This window comes from Dama dama, chromosome 12, assembly GCF_033118175.1.
Source record: "Dama dama isolate Ldn47 chromosome 12, ASM3311817v1, whole genome shotgun sequence".
Classification (NCBI taxonomy): Eukaryota; Metazoa; Chordata; class Mammalia; order Artiodactyla; family Cervidae; genus Dama; species Dama dama.
The window spans coordinates 83,255,164-83,275,144 of record NC_083692.1 but is presented as its reverse complement, the minus strand read 5'-3'; the positions used below and the strand labels follow the sequence as shown (position 1 = coordinate 83,275,144).

Sequence of the window (19,981 nt, the reverse complement as noted above, 5' to 3'; positions counted from 1 at the left end):
TGATCCATTTTGAGTTAATTTTTATATGTGGTATACGATAGGGGTCCAACTTCATTTTTTTTTTTGCACATAGATATGCAAACGGAAGCCCTGCAAATGTATTTTTATGTGGCATTTTAAAGTGGTTGGGGAGTATGGGCAGGGTCTGGAGAAGTCAGTGGTTATGTAATTTTTAAAAATATGTATTTATTTTTGGCTGTGCTGGGTCTTCATTGCTGTGTGTGGGCTTTCTCTAGTTGCAGAGTGGGGGCTACTTTCTCGTTGTGGTGTTCAGGCTTCTCATTGTGGTGGCCTCTCTTATAGTGGAACACAGGCTCTAGGATACATGGGCTTAAGTAGTTGTAGCTTCTGGGCCCTAGAGCGAGGGCTCAGTAGTTGTGGTGCAAGAGCTTAGTTGCCCCGTGACATGTGAGATCTTTCTGGACCAGGGACTGAACCCGTGTCCCCTGCATTGACAGGTGGATTCTTAACCACTGGACACCAGGGAAGTCCAGGGCTTATGTAATTTTATGAGAAGCTCTACGTGGAGTATTGCTAAGGCAGCAGGATTCTGGGCAGTTTTGTTAAGTAGTCACTTGTCTCCAGGTTTCAACTGTCTCCTAGGATCTCCTTTTTCCTTGCTGCAAGTCTGAGAGGCAGGGACATTGCCTAAGCCACATAGGCCTAGGGGTAGACCTAGCTGGTTTGGGCCACAGGTAGAAGAAACCCAGACTTAAGGTCATTCCTCTGGTCATTCCTTAAGGTTATTCCTCTGGGTTATTCTTCTAGTTATGTAGCCCACTTGCTGTCATTGTCTCCTGATTAACCATCATTTTTTTGTTTTTGTTGTTCTCAGAAAGTTCTTCTGTAGTATGGTTGCAATATTGAGGAATAAACTTGTGGCTGCCAATGATACTATTCCTAATGATAGAAGTAATGGGGAGGAAGCTCAGAGAAATCAGAACTCAAAACCCTTGCCCTCTATGAGGCTGCTTTATAAACACTTTTATTACATCAAAATGCAACGCACTTGGATAGTTCCTGCTATAGCTTCAGTAAGTAAGGAGCTGGGAGAGAGGAAATGGGGTCTGGATAGATATATGACAGAAGAATGCAGGTTGTAGGAGACTAGTTTTCCCTCCAACTTGTCACTTCCTTTCCTGGGCCTGGTGTGTGTGTGTGTGTGTGTGTGTGTGTGTATTTCATCTATAACATGACAGTTTGGTTTCAGATAATTCCCATAGTGCTTCCGTCTTTGGTAATCTTTGACTTTTCCAAGATCACTTCATAGGTTTTGGGCAGCTAGGGTAGGAAATCAAGTCTCTTGACTTCTCCGATAGAGCTCAGAATGCACAGAAGATTCAGTCTTCCCTAATCCATGTGGTCCCATAGGTTGCCTGAGATTTCCTGTTAGCGGTTTTCAATGGCTTTGGAGTAGAAGGAAGTTCATTGCTATGACAGTCAGGCAGCCACACTGGGGAAAATATGATGTATTGTGTTGTGTAGGAAAAAGTCAGTATTATCCAGTGCAGTAATCAGATTTTCAGACAAAGGCATGACCCTGGAACATGCTGTCTATGGCTGAGCATCGCATTAGTCTCGTCTCCAAAAACAGTTAAACAAAATCAGTGTGTACTTGGCATGTCTCTCTCCCTTGGATATGGAAATACATCTCGCCTGAACATTTTTCTCATTCTTATTTTGGAGGCAACTAGATTGCTCTGAAAATATTAGTCATAGCAGTAATTGATTTAGTATTTATTGAGCAGCAGGCTCTGTGTGAGGTAACAGAAATATAAAGAAAGACTCTGAGGTAGAGGTTTCTATCTAGTAGAGAGAGAGGAGAGAAAAACAAAAATTAAAACACCTCCAAAGGCCAATATTTATTTTCTCTGTCCCTCCCTTTGGGGCTTCGCTGGTGGCTCAGTCAGTAAAGAATCCACCTACAATGCAGGAGACTGTCTGCAATTCAGGAGGCCCAGGTTCGATCCCTCGGCTGGGAAAATCCCCTGGAGAAGGAAATGGCAACCCACTCCAGTATTCTTCCCTGGAAAATCCCATGTACAGAGGAGTCTGGTGAGCTACGGTCCATGGGGTCAAAAGAGTTGGACATGACTGAACAACTGAGCACACGTCCTTCCCTTTATTCCTCAGTTATTTGTTGAGCATTCGCCATGTGCCCAAGCTCTCTGCTGAGTGCCGAAGATACAAAAGTGAGTAAGACAGACACATCTCAGACTCCCCGGTGGCCCAGTGGTTCAGAATTCACCTGCCAATACGGAGGACATGGGTTCGATCCCTGCTCTGGGAAGATCCCATATGCAGCAGCTAAGCCTGTGCACCACAGCTACTGGGCCTGCCCTCTAGAGTCCAAGAGCCACAACTACTGAGCCCATGTGCTATAACTACCGAAGCCCGCATGCCCTACAGGCCATGCTTTGCAACAAGAGAAGCCACCGCAATGAGAAGCCCAGGCACCGTAAGGAAGAGTAACCCCTGCTTACTGCAGCTAGAGAAAGCCCTCACACAGCAACAGAGACACTGTGCAGCCACAAATAAATTAGTTAAAAAAGACAGACACATCTCTGTGGTCCCTCAAAGCCATTCCTTAAATGATGTTTGTTGAACCGTATAGTAGAGGAGACCGGATCAGCCTGTGATACATGGACTTAGAGGGCAGATCAGGATCCATGGAGGGCTTCCTGGAGAGGGTGACCTGGGACCTAAAGCAAAGTAGAAGCAGGTGCTAGTCAAGTAGGCAAAGCCAGTGGAGCAGTGATCAACGGCTGCACAGAGGAAGTGCTTCGTTGGAAATAGAACAGTAGGAAATGAGACTATAAAGGTAGGTGAGGTTCAGCTCTTGAAAGGACTTTAGACTTCAATCTAAGGTGATAGGCACACCACTTAAATGTCTCATAATGGAGGAATTATTACAGGAAACTTGGGCCATTTAAAAGAACATAAAATGGTATAACTGCATAGATTTTAAGTAATAAAAAGCAGAACACAAACATTGCGTGCTCACTGTGATTACTGATTTATATGATATAATTGAGACTGTTAAAGATGGGAGGATGCCTAAAAGTGAAGTCCTATTTGTATTCTGAGATCCTTTAAGAATTCCTTTATGATATTCACTCAGCATCAAATCTCTACTATGTGTGCAGATCAAGATGCAATCTCTTCTCTCTACCATCAAATACGGAGAGATCTAATAGCTTTAATGCATTTTAAATGTGTGTGACTGTGAGATACCGAGGATAGGCACATCCATAGAGACAGAACATAGATTTGGTGGCCGCCAAGGTCTTGGGAGGAGGAGAGAGGTTGGGGTCACAGCTAATAGGTCCAGTGTTTCCTTTCTGGGGTGATGGAAGTGTTCTAAGGTTAGTTTGTGGAAATGGTTGTAAACATTGTGAGTATACTAAAAACCGTTGAGATACATGCTTTGGTTAAAATGGTTAATTTTATGTTATGTGAATTTTATCTTGATAAAAAAATACAGAAAGATAAAAGATGCTGATTAGTTTTTGTTGTTGTTTTTGGTAGTCAAGGGCAACCGGAAGTGTGAGCTGAACTGCCAGGCGATGGGCTACCGCTTCTATGTGCGGCAAGCTGAGAAGGTCATTGATGGCACCCCCTGTGACCAGAATGGCACGGCCATCTGTGTGTCCGGGCAGTGCAAGGTAAGTGCCCCAGACTGGGGTATCTGCAGTAGGTCTCGGGGTGTTTGGTCTGTGCCTGCCAACTGCGCTGTTTGCCAGACTGTGGCATGCTTCCTCCCCATCACCTGTGGTCCACGCCCCCCACCCCCATCCACCCACCCCCGACCCCAACTCTGAACCATGAGCTCTGGGAGAAGTGGATTAAACAGGGCGGTTTGTTCTGCTCTGAGTTTTCGATCTTTGGGAGTTGCCAAGTCTCACTCTGGCATTTCGATTATTAAGTGATTTATATTTACATCATGTGCGTCATAAAGAAACTCAGCGATCTTTCCTTGTTGGATCCGGAGCTTCTTCCTTACCTCTGAAAAGGAGGTTATGAAGAGGGCACTGCTGGATCAGTCAAGAGGTGGTTGGCGTCGTCAGGGTGGCATTTTAAGGGCATGGCATATTTTATCTTGCCTCCCACCAACTGCGGCAGGCTTCCAAATGAAAGCGGTCTAGTGCCTTTATAGCTGAAGTTGTACTTTCAGCAGGAAGTTTTCAGCCTCCTTGGACTTCTGAAGTCTGTTCCAAGAACTCCCCGCCCTGCATTCTGGCTAGAGAGAATCCTTGTGGGATGCTACCCTTTGACAGAAAGCACCATTTGCTTAAAAACAGGCACCCCAAAGGAGATGGCACCAGTTCCACAGTCATATCCATTGGGGCCTGAACGTCCACCCTCCTTTCATCTATAAATGTAAGAGTGGAGGTCTGACTCTAGCAGGTAAATGACTTTTTGGAGCCCAGGCTATGATTCTGTCTTAATTAACATTCAATCACAGGCAGGACTAAGTTTCATCACAGGAAGAGCTCTTTGGCTATCACATCTAAAAGTTCGTGTTGTACTTTCAATGTAAATTGCTGCACTGTTTAGTTTTAGAGCTACTCAAGTGTGATTTATAAGCACCTCCTTCCCTCTCCAGTCCTTTTCTTAATGAGGTTTTAAATAGAATACAAAATAATTTTTCAAAGCAGTATGAATATTCTGGGGCTTCTCAGATGGCTCAGAGGCAAAGAATTTGCCTGTAATGCAGGAGACGCAGGTTCGATACCTCTGTTGGGAAAATCCCTGGGAGAAGGTAATGGCAACCCACTCCAGTATTCTTGCCTGGGAAATCCCACGGACAGAGGAGCCTGATGGGCTATAGTCCATGGGGTCGCAAAGAGTTGGAAAGGACTCAGCAACAACATGGATAGTCTGAGATTGTGAGTACAGAAAGGAAAAAACTGTCATTTGATATTTGGTGCATGTGAAGTTGCCTTTGGACAGACAAGAAACCCACAAAGCTTTGAGACGGGGTTCAAAAGAGGCAAGGAATATGGTGGGGAGCACACTGCAGGCTGAGACCCATGCGGCCCCAATTTCAACTCCTTTGGAAAAACCCCTGGGTTTCATGCATCTCTTCTATCCTTACTGTCTTCAGATAATACTGAAGGAAGTCCCATTAGAGTTTGTGATTTCCGACTCAGCTAGTCCCTTCTTCTAAATGTTAACTGAGCCTGAAATGATGCACTTCATAGCAACCTAGCTTTTCTTTCGGATCCTGAATCAACTGTTTAATTTCCTAAATACAAGTGCACACTGCTGGGAGATGTTATAGTGTAGTGGTTAAAAACGTGCCCTCTGAAGTCAGACTGCTTGGATTCAAATCCTACTTCTTCCATCAATGACTGTGTAAACTTGCACAAGTTCCATGAGCTCGCTGTGCCCCTACATCACCTACAACACGAGGAGGACGGTACCTGCCTCCTGCGTTGTAGTGAAGAGTCATGAGCTAATACACATATGGTTCTCATTATCAGTTCTGGCACTAAAGCAGGCTGGCTTTTCCTAGTATGTTCACTTATGCCCACATATGACCTGTTGTATTTGAATTTTTTATGCAGAAATACTTGAATTTTTTTAGCAGATTATAGATTTGTGAGATTCACATTATCATATTTGGCAGAAAAATTAAAATACTTTAATTGACAGATACATCTTTATAATAATTTTTCCTTATGTACTTTGGCTGCAATTTAAAATTTTTTTTTCTATTTTTAAATTGGAGGATGTTTGCTTTAAAGTGTTGCGTTAGTACAACAATGTGACTCAGCCATCTGTATACATATATCCCCTCCCTGTTGAGCCCCTCTCCCCTCACCTCCCATCCCACTCCTCTAGGTCATCACCCAGCACCAGGCTGGCCTCCCTGTGTTATATGGCAGTATCCCACTAGCTATCTGTTTCACACATGGTAGTGTATGTATCACTGCTTCTTTCTCAACTCGTCCCACCCTCTCCTTCTGTTGTGTCCACAAGTCCATTCTCTACGTCTGTGGCTCTATTCCTGCCCTGCAAAAAAGGTTAACTGGTACCATTTCTCTAGATTCCATGTATATATATGCATTAATATATGATATTTGTTTTTCTCTTTCTGATTTGTTTCACTCTGTATAATAGGCTCTAGGTTTAGCCATTTCAGTTCAACTGATTCACACCTGTCCCTTTTGATGACTGAGTAATATTCCATTGTATATATGTACCACAACTCATCTATTCATCTATTGATGGACATCTAGGTTGCTTGCATGTTCTGGCTATTGTAAGTAGCGCTGCAGTGCACACAGGGGTGCATGTGTTCACATTACCTTTTGAGGCAGTGTCTCTTTGCTGTAGTGTGACTCTCCAGGGGATCTTAGAGTCTATGTTGGTAGGTCGGGGGAAAGTCCTGAATAGTCTATTTTTATAACAAGTTCCCATGTGATGCTGATGCTGCTGGTCCATGGGTCATATTTTGAGTAGCAAAGTTTTAAAGGACCCTTTGATTAAAGCAGAGTTCACAAAGAGCCAGAAATGTAAATATAGAGTGGTGAGATGAGTTGGAAGGAAGAGGAAATGTGGTCTGTTTCCACTGGGGGAGCTTGTTTTCTTAGTATTGCCTTAAGTGCCTCTAAGCTGATGATATGAAAGAAAAGCAAATACTAATAAGGACATATGGGTATGAATTCTTACTAACTGATGAAAACTAATGGTGTCAGACAACACAGTTTGAAGATGATAGTTGCAAGAAGACCGAGACAGATATTCCCCAGGATGTGAGTAGATGAATAGGAATTTGATGTTAATAAGGACAACTTTGATATTCCTTCCTATTTGTTCTCTGTGTATTTACCCAAAATTTGCTCATAGACATTGTTGGAACAACTGACTGTCCTGTCCTCACTAGAACTTCAGTTTAAATAATCAGAAGTACATTTGCTTCCCAGGCTAAGCTCTATTTACTCTGTAACTTTCAAAGGGTAGAGTGCCTTTTTTGAATATTTGATTGGAAGCCCAGAATTCAAATTGCTATCTCTGCCTCTCTGACCTGTGACTGGGAGGGCTATCACTCTCCAACAGGAGTGTCTCCATCTGAAATAGCTCCACAGAGCCTCTGCCAGCCACAGAGAGGTAAAAGCAAACCCAGGCCTGCAACGAAAGTTAATGAAAAGTGACAAGCACTAAATGAGAATATGAGCTAAACCCACACAAGAGTAGCTGGGGGAGAAGGGCGTGCTCCCAACACCAAGCCGCAGAAAGGCCCCAGGCCCTCCCAGAGCAAGCTGGAATGCTCTTCCAGTGCCCATGGAGTGCTCCCTGGCCAGCCTGTGTTTACCCTGTCCCTGGAGCTCCATTGATGTTTTCGATCCAAGAGTTGCAAGAGAAGCCAGGCTGTAAGAATGCAGAAGTCCTTGGGCTCAGGGTTGGAGAACATGGGAATTCTTCTCCAGTCCCTCAGAAGTGTGTGACACATCCTTTCTTGACAGGGACTGAAGGATCTCAAATGCTGGCTTCAGGCTAAGGACTGCATTTTGATAGCTAGGCTTTGAAGGGAGAGCTGGATCCCTGAATTTTCCTAAAGCAAGAAAGCGTATCTGAAACCCACAGAGATTTCTTCTTTAGCTTAACCTCATCCCTCTAGACATCAAATAGGAACCTCTGGCCAGTCTTCAGAGAAGTCTCTGCCCCACCCACTCATGATTGTCATTGATGGAAATGGGACAGCATTTATGTCTAATTAATAGAGAACAATGCAGTAATCATTTCTATCGTTAAACATCACATTAACTTGCTATGATTTTTTTTTTTACTTGATCTCCGTTTCAAACTCTGTCTAAAAAATTCTACATTTTCATGGTTTGATCATGTGCATGCTATTTTTGCTGACAACTTAATAAAAATAGATGAAACTTTGCTTACAAAAGTATGGCAGGCATTTGAAAGAACAGGGTCCCTTGGATAAAAACTAAAAAGAAAAAAACCCCACAAAAGAAAAAAAATCACCTTAGCTCCCTGGAGACCAGCCTTTCAGAAACCTCAGGCTTGCACATTTAAATGATCCTGAAAGAATCAGAATCACCCCCAAGACCCACCCTCCTTCCCCCCAGGAAAAAATCCCTGGTGGTGAAGAAGCAGTCCTTGAGTAGGTGCCTTGAAATAATAGGCTGATGCCAAAAAATAAAATAAAACAATAGGCTGATGCAAAACCTTCATGCAGGAATGTGTTGGAGTTGATGCAGGCAGCAAGGAGCCCCTGTGAGAGCTTCCCTTGTGCCAGACACTGTTCCGTGTGCTGTTCATACAGAAGGGTTTCCTTAAGCCATGTGTCTTCACAGTAACTCAGTCAATAGGAATTATTAGTCCCCATCTTACAGAGGACTCTTATGAAGATAAAATGAGTTGGACACCGTCAGTGCTACATGGAGAGTTGGCTATTGGTATTGGCTTTTTCAGTGAATTGTTAATCAGAACAGAAGGTAATTTAAATGTGATAGGATGAAACTCATGTGCTTTAAGTGTCTGCCCTCTTCAGAATTTATTTTCCTCACCACCGCTTTCCAAAGCAAACTGTCTTTCTAAAATACACATTAGGATATGCCTCTCTCTTGCTTAAATTCCATCTGTGACTCCATTTCCTGCGGAATAAAGTCCAGGGCCTAGATGCTGGCAGAGCTGGGACGTGTTGCTCCCTGACCCAGCAGGTGTCCAGGTTGTGCCTTCACAAGCCTGGACACACTGTCAGCCTGGAGAGTTATTCCTTGTCCACTCTCGGACCACCCAGGGGACTCTGCTCAAAAGCCACTGGCTGACCCCCTTGAACACTTACTGTTCTTCTGTTCCCACTTCTTGTACTTATTTGTTCCCATTTCCCCAGCCTACCACCCATCCAGGCCGGGAGCATTTCCAGGCACTTTGCTTTTCAATAGGTGCTTAAAATAAATGTGTAAATGAATTGAGGTACTTGGTGACTCAGTCTGTTGGGTTTTAGCAAATGAAATTCATCTTAAATCCAGCACAAAGCTTTTCCTTTTGGCTTGATGGGCAGTGGAAGGCTGCTCGCACAGGGACGCGGAGCCCCCTTGGCCAAATCCCCAGAACCCAAGGCTTTGAATGTCAAGCAGAATTCTTGGCACCTCCCCAGGCTCCTGTCTCCCTCATCTTGCTTTTAATTTTGCTCACACTGAATTTCTTGAGTCCAGACAGACCTAATGACAGGAAGAAGCTAAGCAAATGTGAGAGTGCAGTCTCCCACGGTGCTTTCTGCTGTGGGGGGAAGACCCCTTTCTGCCACACCGCCCCTCCCCATAGCCTGGTCAGCCTTTGCCTTCTGCCATCTACCTATCCTCAGGGGCGGGGCGGGGGTGGGGGCTCCTTCACACCTCCTCTCCCAGCTGGGGCACTGCTCAGCTTCCAATGGCTCCATTAGGACGCATCAGTGGACAGTTTCATATTTATTCAATAAATTACAGTAAGGTAACTCTTTCCACATGTTCAGAGATAAGCTCTGGACCAGAGTGTTGCCGTGACCAAAAAGGATGACATGATGGGCGTATGCATCTGTGTGCGCCCCTGTATTCAGGTGCCAAGTTTCTTCCCCTCTGTTATAAACTGCCCTGGAGCTCTCCTGAACCAAACAGCCTTGCTCCTTTCTCTGCCTATTTGCCCCAAGTTGCTTGTTTTTTTTTTTTTCTCTTTTGGTCAGTGGCTTATTTTGTGGGCTTTGCTCAGAGTTCTCTTGTTACTTGAATGAAACCAAGAGGGTCAGTTGCGTTGAGTAAAGTGTTCTGGCCTGTGCCAGACATGTGCATGAATTGAGCCTTGAAAGAGGGTGGAGGGCTTTTACTTTGCTTAAATTCTGAGCTTATGTGACTTGGTGGATTCCCTGTTGTATTTCCACCCCAGGCAAATCGTGTTCTAAGAGTACTTTCTGATTGTGAGTATTAAAGTGCTTATCATATTATGTTACAGTTATTTTGACATGTGTCTGAACTCCTAAAGCTGAGGGAGTATTATACATATTTGTATCCTCAGTGCTTTTGTTGCAGGAGTGGGGAGCCCATCCAGGGCCAAGAGTGGGCTCTTATCTAACACTTGGAAATTAATTGTCCAGGGAGACACACGTGCTGACAAAGCAAGAGACTTTAATGGGAAGGGACGCCCAGGCAGAGAGCAGTGGGCTAAAGGAACCCAGGAGGACTGCTCCACTACGTGGCTCGCAGTTTGGGGTTTTATGGTGATGAGATTAGTTTCTGGGTTGCCTCTGGCCAATCATTCAGACTCAGGGCTCTTCCCAGTGATGCTCGCATCCCTTAGCCAAGATGGATTCCAGCAAGAAGGATTCTGGGAGTTTGGTAGGACATATGGACTGGCATCTCCTGTCTTCTTCTGACCTTTCCCAAATGTTTCTGGTTGGTGGTGGCTTGTTAATTCTGAGTTCCTTACCAGGACTTCCTATTCTAAGATAACTCATACAAGTAGCTGCTATCTGCCCTGGCCAGGGCAGGCAGTTTTAGTCAGTATTTCCCTTGACACTTAAGGTATTAAGGTATTAAGATTTTTTAATAAATTGAATAAGTTTTAAAAGTATGTCAAAAATAAATAAATAAAAGTATGTCAATGAATGAACCGAAGAACAAGTTAGAAAATTACTTTCCAAAGCTCTTTTCCTAGAAATGATCAAGAATAGGATTAACGATGCATTAATCAACAACCCAGGCAACACACATAATTAATTCATCTTTTTTTAATTGGAGTATAATTGTTTTACAATGTTGTGTTATATATATATATCCCCTCCTCTTTGAGCCTTCAACAAATAGTCTTATATTTTTTCTATAGCCTGCTCCCAGACATACACTGGAGATAAGGAAAAAAAATGGGAAAGATGAACATAGTTCCTACCTACACTGAGCTTAAAATTTAATGGAGAAAGTGATAAAAAGTCAGTTAACAAACAAAAAGCTTCCCTGGTGGCTCAGACTGTTAAAAATCTGCCTGCAGTGCAGGAGACCTGTGTTTGATCCCTGGGTCAGGAAGATCCCCTGGAGAAGGGAACAGTTACCCACTCCAGCATAGTGGCCTGGAGAATTCCATGGACAGAGGAGCCTGGCAGGTTATAGTCCATGGGGTCACAAAGAGTTGGACACGACTGAGTGACTTTAACTAACAAACAAAAGAATGACAAATTTTGATGAGCACTTTGAAGTTGGTAGGGGAACTGAAATAGTGAACAGTGGTGAGAGGCATCCATTAGATGGGTGTCAGGGGAAGGTCTCCAAGGCAAGCAGGGTTCTCTATTACAAGTGCAGGCAGTACTACCAGCCATACATGTCCAGGGATTGGAGGAAATGTGTGTCGGGCCTCCAGCCAGGACCCAGGACACTCACGGTGCTCAGGAACTCATAGATACCGAGGTGATTATTTTGTATTTTCTTATGCTCCCTGCCCTTGGGTGAGTCTGGTCCCCCGCTGATGGTGCCATCCTTCTTTCCTCCAAAGTATTCACGTTTTCCTGGGTGAATGCTGGCTTTAGCAAGAGTTAGTCCTCCATTGAGTCATTGTCTAGGCCAAAAAAGAGTGCCCTAGAAAATAGGTGGTTTTATGGGTCGAAAACAGGTTTGGGGGTCAGCCAGGATCTCCAGTACTAAAACAGATGAGAAAAGACTTGCTCAGGTAAAATTGGGGTAGGGTGTACAAAGCCAGTGTCAGAAGAGAGAGGATTTTCGAGTCCCTTTCCCCTGTTCTTCTGAAGGAAGGGACCGCTTTCCCCTAAAGGGAACTTAAGAAATATTCTTAACCAAATTGGCAAGGGTGCTGAATGGCACGTGTAACTGAGAAAATGAAACTTCAGCAAAGTCCCCTGGGCCAGACAGTCCACCTTTGCCCCAGTCCATCCCTATTCCTGCCCTGAACCAAATACAGGCTAGAAGCACTGCTGAGTAGGGTACAGAGGCTGCAGAGTTAGGCAACACTCGCTGTATATAACCATGTCTGGGGGACTTCCCTGTGGTCCAGTAGCAAAGACTCAAGTTCCCAATGCAGAGGGCCCGAGACAGATCCCTGGTCAGGGTGTTGCAGAAGTCAAGAAACCAAGCACCACACTTGGAGAGCTGGCGAACTCAGGTTTATTACACTGGCGGGCCCAGAGGAGTTAACACTCCAAGCTCTGAGCCCTGAACAAAGGGGCTACAGAGCTTTTATACACGGACAGGCATGATTAAGCGGGTTTGCAGGGGCTGAGCGATTGCAAAGAGCAGGACAAGGGTGAATGAGATAAGCTCCAGTTCCTAGTATTCCCCACTTTCTGAGACCTATGTGATCCAGACTTTGCTAGGAGCAAGCTGAGTTACAGAGGCAGAAGGAGCAGGAGGTTATGTAAAATTTTAACTTTTCCTCTTCAAGGGAGCTAGATCCCACAGAGTTTGCAGCCACGGTGAAGATCAACGATCTCACCTGCCACAACTATGACGCAATGCAGCCAAAGAAATAAATATCTTTAAAATATTTAGGGATGCAGAAAACTGTGTTGCAAATGGAAACCACAAGGCAGTCTCTATTCGAACTAACAAGCCCAGGTCCCCCTCTTTCCCTTTGGCCCCTGTGCACTTCCTTGCTGAGTCAGCTTATGTTCCTAATCGATCATATTGACAGAGCCTGCTTAGCCTAATAGTGATTCAGTAGAGCCTGAAAGCCTGTTACCCTGACTCTGAGTTTGGGCGTCTTGTTTACATTTCTGCCAAAAGTCAGGTCACACCAAGTAGTGAGCAGCTCTGCTCGGGTGAGAGACAAGCTTCAGAAAAATATGCTGAGGTGTCATGCATCTCGGTAGAAACAGATACATGAGGACAACAGTGCCAGAGGAAAACACATTTTTATTTCACATTTTAAATAGATAATAATATATTTACTTGACTCCAATATAAAAAAAAAGTGATCCTCTGTCTCCATCCACCCAGCTTCCCACTCCCCAACAGGAAATAACCCCTCTCTGATGGTTCCTTTTTTTAAGGCAGCTGCTTTTTTTTTTAATTTAATTGAAGCATAGTCGATTTACAGTGTTGTGCCAATCTCGGCTGTACAGTTAAGTGATTCAGTTACACATATGTACATTCTATTTTTATATTCTTTTCCATTATGGTTCATCACAGGATACTGGCTATATTACTAGTTCCCGGTGCTGTACAGTAGGACCTTGTTGTTTATCCATTCTATATGTAATAGTTTGCACCCACCAACCCCGAAATCCCAGTCCATCTCTCTCCCACCCGACCCCCTTGGCTACCACATGGACCTTGCTTTTCTTGCTTAATATATCTTGGGGAGCTTTCCATTTCAATATCTAAAGCACATACCCCTTCATTTGACAGTGGCATGGTACTGCACTGTATAAACTAACCATAAGTTATTTCACCGTGATGCATATTTAGGTCATATCCAATCTTTTACCGTTACCAGCAGTGAATTCTACAATAAATACTCCTGTGTGTAAGTCGATTTTATGTTTGTCTGTATCTGCAGGATGAAGTCTCAGGAGTCGAGAGTACATATGGATTTGTGATTTTAATGCCCAGTGGGTGGCAAATTGCTCTCCAGAGGGGCTGAAACAACTAACCCTTAGACCAGCAACGTCTGAGGGTGGTGTGTTGTCCAGCATTTGGGTTTTTGCCAATCTGATAAGTGAAAAATGGTATCTTGGGTAGTTTTCATTTGTGTTTATTTTGAGTGAGGTTGGGATTCTTTTCCTGTGTTTAAGATCCTTTCAGTAAGATGATCCATTCAGCTTGGAGTAGATGAGTAAGGTGCCTTGGATTCAGAATTTAAGGAGGCACTGAATAAAATGAAATTCTCAGGGTCTCCTTAAATGTGCTTTAAGTACCTCACCTGCCTCATTCCAGCCCCCACCCCATCCCCGCCCTGCGTTGTGAGCACCTTGATCTCCTGCCCTGGGGAACCATTTATATTCCTCCCCTGTGATCTGTCTTTCTATTGGGTTGTTGATCATTCTCTTAATTTGTAGAAGCTTTTCATACATGAAAGAATTTTTTTATATATAAATTTCAAGGTGTTTTTCTTCAAGCAGCCTTTTGACCTATATCTTTGTTCTTGTGGTTTTATTTATTAATTTGCCAAGCAGAAGTTTTACATTTTTTAAATGATGAATTTAGTAATTTTCTCTTATCTGATTCTAGATTTTGTGTCATGGAAAGACTATCTACACTTTGAAGTTAAAAATTTTCTTCTGTGTCTTCTTTCAGTAATTTATAACTATGCTTTTACATTTTTACATTTCATATTAATCCATTTGGAATTTATTCTGGTGTATCATGAGAGGTATGGATTCAATTTTACTTTGCTTCAGATGGCTACCCAGTTTTGCCTTTACTATAATTGAATAAATCTTTCCCCCACTATTTTGGGGTTCCCTCTTTATTACCATATGTATGAATGTATGCATGTGTATATGTATTTTGGGCTTTATAGTATATTTCATTAGTCTGTATGTCTGTTCATAAATGAATACCAGAACATACATTTTGAAAGAGAAATAAAATGGATGGCATTTAAACTTAAAAAAGGTAAGTTTGCTTGGAGCTACTGTACTCATGGCCTTCGTTGTTTATCACTTGGAAAAGCCATCTATGTTTAGGGGCTTTAGCAAGACTTCATACTTACAATACATTTTCATTTGATTGGAAAATGTATGCTTCGTGACTTTTAGGACTCGAATAACAGAAGTTACAATCATGAAAGGTACTCCAGATGGCAAAACCATGGCAAGAAAAAAGGAATTATAAAATTTCTTTTTTTTTTTTTTAATAAAATTTCTTAAGGTTTATTGTAAAGCACAGAATAAAAGTTCCAGCAGCTCTTTTTTTTTAGAATAAACCAGAGGAAAAAAATGTGGTTCTTAAGAGCAAATCGGTTCTTGGGGTCCCATCTTCTGTCATTCAATAAACAGAAATATCTTCTAGAAATTTTGTATAGTATGTATATGGATCCTATTGATTTCTTTAATCTTATCAGTATCTCCTGATGTTCAGAAATTTACTATTTTCCTACTTATTTTTACTATGTTTTCCTGTGTTTTATTTTCAGCATAATGCTAGTAGTTATAGCAATACCTGATGTCCTTGAGAGAGTGCCAGAAGAAAAGATTATTTTTTGCCCAGTCTCCAAACTCATGCAAAGGAATTAGGAAGGAAGATTAGTAGTGGCCCAGGATTGTTAAGGAACTGAATATAATCATGTGAATTAAAAGAGCTGGTTTCAGTTTTTGGTTTCCAGATACTAGCCTTGTTTTCTCGAAACTGTACTTGACAAAACCTTAAAGTGCTCTTATTTCCCTTATGAAAGCTATGATGAGCTTTTCCTGGGTGAAAGATCTTTGTATTCTTTGGGTTTCAAATCAGTTTCTAAAAGACCAGTCTAAAGACCTCTTACCTCCAATAGGAGGTTTCAAATATATGGTAATGCCTGCTATTCCAATGGTGCATGATATGTTCTTGCTATTTATTATCTCTCACTTGGGGAAAAACAGGCCTTTTTTTTTTTTTTGAGCCCCTCAAAATGAGGATAGAAAACATACAGTATTATTTAATGGAATTCTGTGTCTTATTGCTGTTCCAGTTTTTATAGATTAAGTAGCACAATATCACATAAATGTGACTTTAATCTGGGTGATGACTTTTACCTTATGAAGGGTGGTTGTGTAGAACTGGTTAACAGTGACATCTAGAGTTCAATGTTGAAATTACATGTCTTTTGGAAGCATGGAATTTGTAGGAACATGGATGGACTTAAAGAGATTATCATGCTAAGTGAAATAAGTCAGAAAGAGAAAGACAAACACCATATGATATCACTTATATGTGGAACCTAAAATATGATGTAAATGAACCTATCTGTGAAACATAAACAGGCTCATAGACACAGACTGGTGGTTTGTTGGGTGGGGCGGGGGGCGGGGGGGAAGATGAATTGGAGGCTTGAAGTTAACAGATGCAAACTATTATGTATGGAATGGATGGGCAATAAGGCCCTACTGTATAGCACTGAGAACTATACTTAATGTCCTATGTATGATGAGCCATAATGGAAAAGAATTTTAAAAAGAATGTATATATATATATATATGTATATACATTCTTTTAAAAATATATATATATCTGAATCACTTTGCTATGCAGCAGAAACTAACACAAATTGTATTACAGCTATGCTTCAGTAAAAAAAAAATGTCAATGGAATTGATGAATAGGAGAGAGGAGAAAGGGGAGCAGAGGGAAAATACGAGTGTGGTAAACTGGTCACTGAATCTAAGCGAAGGATGCATGGATGTTAATGGAACTGTTCTTGCAACTTTTTCTTTAGGTTTATAATCCTTCCAAATACAAATTGGAGGGAGGAGGGAATGAAAGATTTGCTTTGTTTTCATTTTTGTTTTTAAAGCATTTCTTTTGGGGGAGATTGGACCCATCTGCTGTGTCTTTCCTCCTTCCTCACGTGGCCGCCCTGGGCTGCTCTGGCTGCTTATAAATACTGTTCATGTCCAGAAGACAAAACTGTTCTCTCCCCACAAGTCTCTTGACATGACTTGGCTGTGCTCAACCTCTAATGAAGAGAAAAACATATTCCTCTCCTTCTAGGTGTGAACACAATATTGCTTGGAAGCCACATGTATTTTGGAATTTGGGATTAGGAGGGATAACGTTAAGTTTTGCATCAAGGGAGCATTGAGACAGCCCCTTAAAAGTGCTTATACATTTCAGAAGCAAGAAACAGAAAATTTTAAGTTGCCATTTACATTGCCCAGCTCCCCCTGCTGGGCACTTGCAAAACTGCAGCATCCCAGATCACGTGTTAAAAAAAAATTCCTCGTGCTGGTGTGCTTTTAAAAAGCCGGAAAGGTGCCATGTTCAAAGCTATAATCCATTCCATTCTGCAGCAAGCATCACTTATATCATTAAGCTATGTACTGAATTAAAGCACAGTGGGCAAATGTCATTTCAAAACAAAAGCCGCATAGCAAACGCTCTTCAAATACTTCTATTTTATTTTTTAGAAGAAAGGACCTGAGGCAAATCCTAGACTTGAAGACTGTCACACATCCTTTCTGTTACGTAGATTGCTTGAAGATCAGAGGTTTTCTCTCAATTAAAAAATCTGCCTCTCCTAAGGCTGAGGGTACTTTCTGAGATAACAGGCCTTTTGTCAACATTTTTTAAAAGTTCCTAAGATTAAAAAAAAATGTCCCTAAGAAACAGAAATTTCTAACAATGGAATGGCCTTTTTCATGTGATTCTGCCCTCCATTTCAAAAACGGTGTGATGCCTATTAAATGTGGAGTGGACGGGGCGGGAGGCAGGCAGGCGTACAGAGATGCACAGGCAGCGTGTGAACAAGCTGAGAAACTAGTGCTGGGGGAGGGATGTCTAGGTTGAGTGCAGGTCAGATCATCTGTGGGTCTGTTTCCATCTAAAATATTCAAAGTCCACCGTTCTGAAGTATTAAATGAAGAGTGCAAAAGTACTGAGTCAGTCTGAAGTGTCTTAAGCTGATACCACCTCTTCGGTGAGCACAAGTGACATTCCTAACTTGTCTAGTCATTTATCGATTTAATTGTCAGTCAGAAGACAGAAATTTACCAAGAGAATCAATGTATCCTCTGCAATCAGGTCTCTTTGGAGCTGCTGAGTGATGCTAATTCATTACTGTGCATTTCCGCCTGGAGATATTTGACTGGATCACAGCTGGACTCACGTTTCTCTCCCACCTTGTTCATCCTCATGTTTCTGATTTTGGCAAGTGGCACCTTTATCCTTCTGGTTTCCCAAGCCAGACCAACCAGATGCCTTCCTTATTCTTGCCTCTCCACATCCTTGGTGACCAAGTTCTGTCCATTCTGCATTCTTAAATGCTTCTGTGTCTGCCCCTTTCTTGTCTTCTTAAAGCCATTGCTTCATTTCAGGTCTTCAGCTCTATGGATCATTGCAGGGGTCTCCTAACTGGTCTTCCTGCCTCTTTTCTTGTTTTCTTTCATGAAAGTTGAGCTATCATTTTGCTGTTCAAGAGATTTTAAAATATAAATCAGAGTAAATTTACTCTCCTCCTGTGCCCGCCATCCCCATCTTCACTGTCCACAGAGTCCAAACTCCATAGCGTGGCATCAGTGTGTGCTATGATGTAGCCACTGCCTACGTCGCTACTCCTGAAGCACTTACTCAGCCATAGCAAACCAAGTCCAGCTCTCTCAATAGGCCATGCCTCTGTTTTAAGCCTTTAGACTTTGCCCCACCTTCTTCCCTATATAAATGGCAAATAGCCATTCACCAGACAAGACAAGACTCAGTTCAGGCCATCATTTCTTCTGCAACACTGTTCCTCTTGGTCCCAGGAGAGGATGGAGGCTTTTGTTGTGCCTCAGATAGGCTTCTATCAAGACACCTGTAATTCTCCGCTGTCTTTTTGATTTACATGTCTGCCTCTCCTTGGATGCCCAGAAATACCTTGAACCCTGACCAACCTTGTCTTAACTCATCTTTGATCCTCCACTGACCAGCGCAGTGCGTCAGCGCATAGTACTTACTTCAGGTGAATGAGTCAACCTGTTGTTTAGCCAGCCATGAGATTGTTCACATACCTGTGTGCTCAGTCACTTCAGTCGTGTCCAAGTCTTTGCGACCCTGTGGACTGTAGCCCACCAAGCTCCTCTGTCCATGGGATTGTCCAGGCAAGAATACTGGAGTGGGTTGCCGTGCCATCCTCCTGAGATTGTTCAACACTGTTCATCTCGAGCTACTGAATTGTATGATCTATTCATTCTTCACCAGTTCTTACCTGGGTATCCCCTGACCTTACAACCACATTTACAACAGGAACCCCAGATCCATGTTCTAATCTCCTTATACTTGATCAACCGGAGTTTCTTCCTTTTCTCAAATGATCCTGCCAATTATTTCCAATGGTGAGATCAAGTAGGCAGCTGTATATCCAAGCCTGAAGTTCAAGGGTTGGTCAGGATCATTGGTTGGGCTGCCTGGGGAAGAAGTGATGGTTTAGTTTTATGGCTATAAGCCTCAGAAAGTTCTTTTCAAGGTAGTAGGCTTCAAATGTTACCTATGAAAATGCACAGGGTCTTTATGATATCGTGCTTTCTTTGTGCATCAAAACATGGAGCATGGGGGAAATTTGGCTGAGTTCAGGCATGGAGACTAGTTCATACTTTACCCCCTTAGCAGCTACATGCAGGATGGCTCCACCTAGATGCCCAATAAGGACCTCAGATGTCAGGATAATTAAAATGGAATTTTTCTTATCTTTCCCCCAACTTCCCCCAAAGAAAATAATCTTACTCTCATAGGTGCTTCCTTCTGTATCTCCATGAGCAACACCCAGCTGGTTACCCAGGCCCCACCACCACATCCAGTGGTGATTGAGGTCCCAGAGCTGCCTCAGTGGGTTTCTGTAATTTTGCTTTTCTTACTGTCATTCCCTTTCTTCAAGTCTTCATCACTGCTGGTGTAGGTAAGTAAAACAACCACTGCCACGGTCTTCCTGTTTCTAGCCTTGCTCCTGATACAGAATTGCCAGTGTCATATGCTGAAAATTTTCTGTAGTTCTCCCTTGGTCTTCAGGTCTCTGCTTAATTGTGTGGCGTCATTTCATCAAACTGGGCTTCCCAGGCGGTGCAGTGGTAAAGAACCCGCCGGCCAATGCAGGAGACACAAGAGACATGGGTTCGATCCCTGGGTCAGGAAGATCCCCTGGAGGAGGAAATGACAGCCCACTCCAGGAAAAGTCCATGGACAGAGGAGCCTGGCGGGCTATAGTCCATGGGGTCGCAAAGGGTAGGACACAACTGAGCAACTGAGCACCCACATACATTTCATCAAGCTATTCTAGCACCTTAGATGTGTTCTTTAATACCTCTAGGTCTTAAAACAGGTCATCTCTTGTCATATCTCTTGTTTCTGTGGCATATGCAGCTACTTCTCTC

General features: G+C 42.8%; 1 protein-coding gene across 2 annotated transcripts in view; it reads left to right on the top strand.

Moving 5' to 3' along the window:
• THSD4 (thrombospondin type 1 domain containing 4) overlaps positions 1-19,981 on the top strand; it is a 648,360-nt gene that overhangs the window by 279,406 nt on the left and 348,973 nt on the right. For both annotated transcript variants that reach the window (XM_061157947.1, XM_061157948.1), the window contains exon 7: positions 3,529-3,665. In XM_061157947.1, coding sequence (XP_061013930.1) covers positions 3,529-3,665 — 137 coding nt within the window. The remainder of the gene's footprint in view (positions 1-3,528; positions 3,666-19,981) is intronic.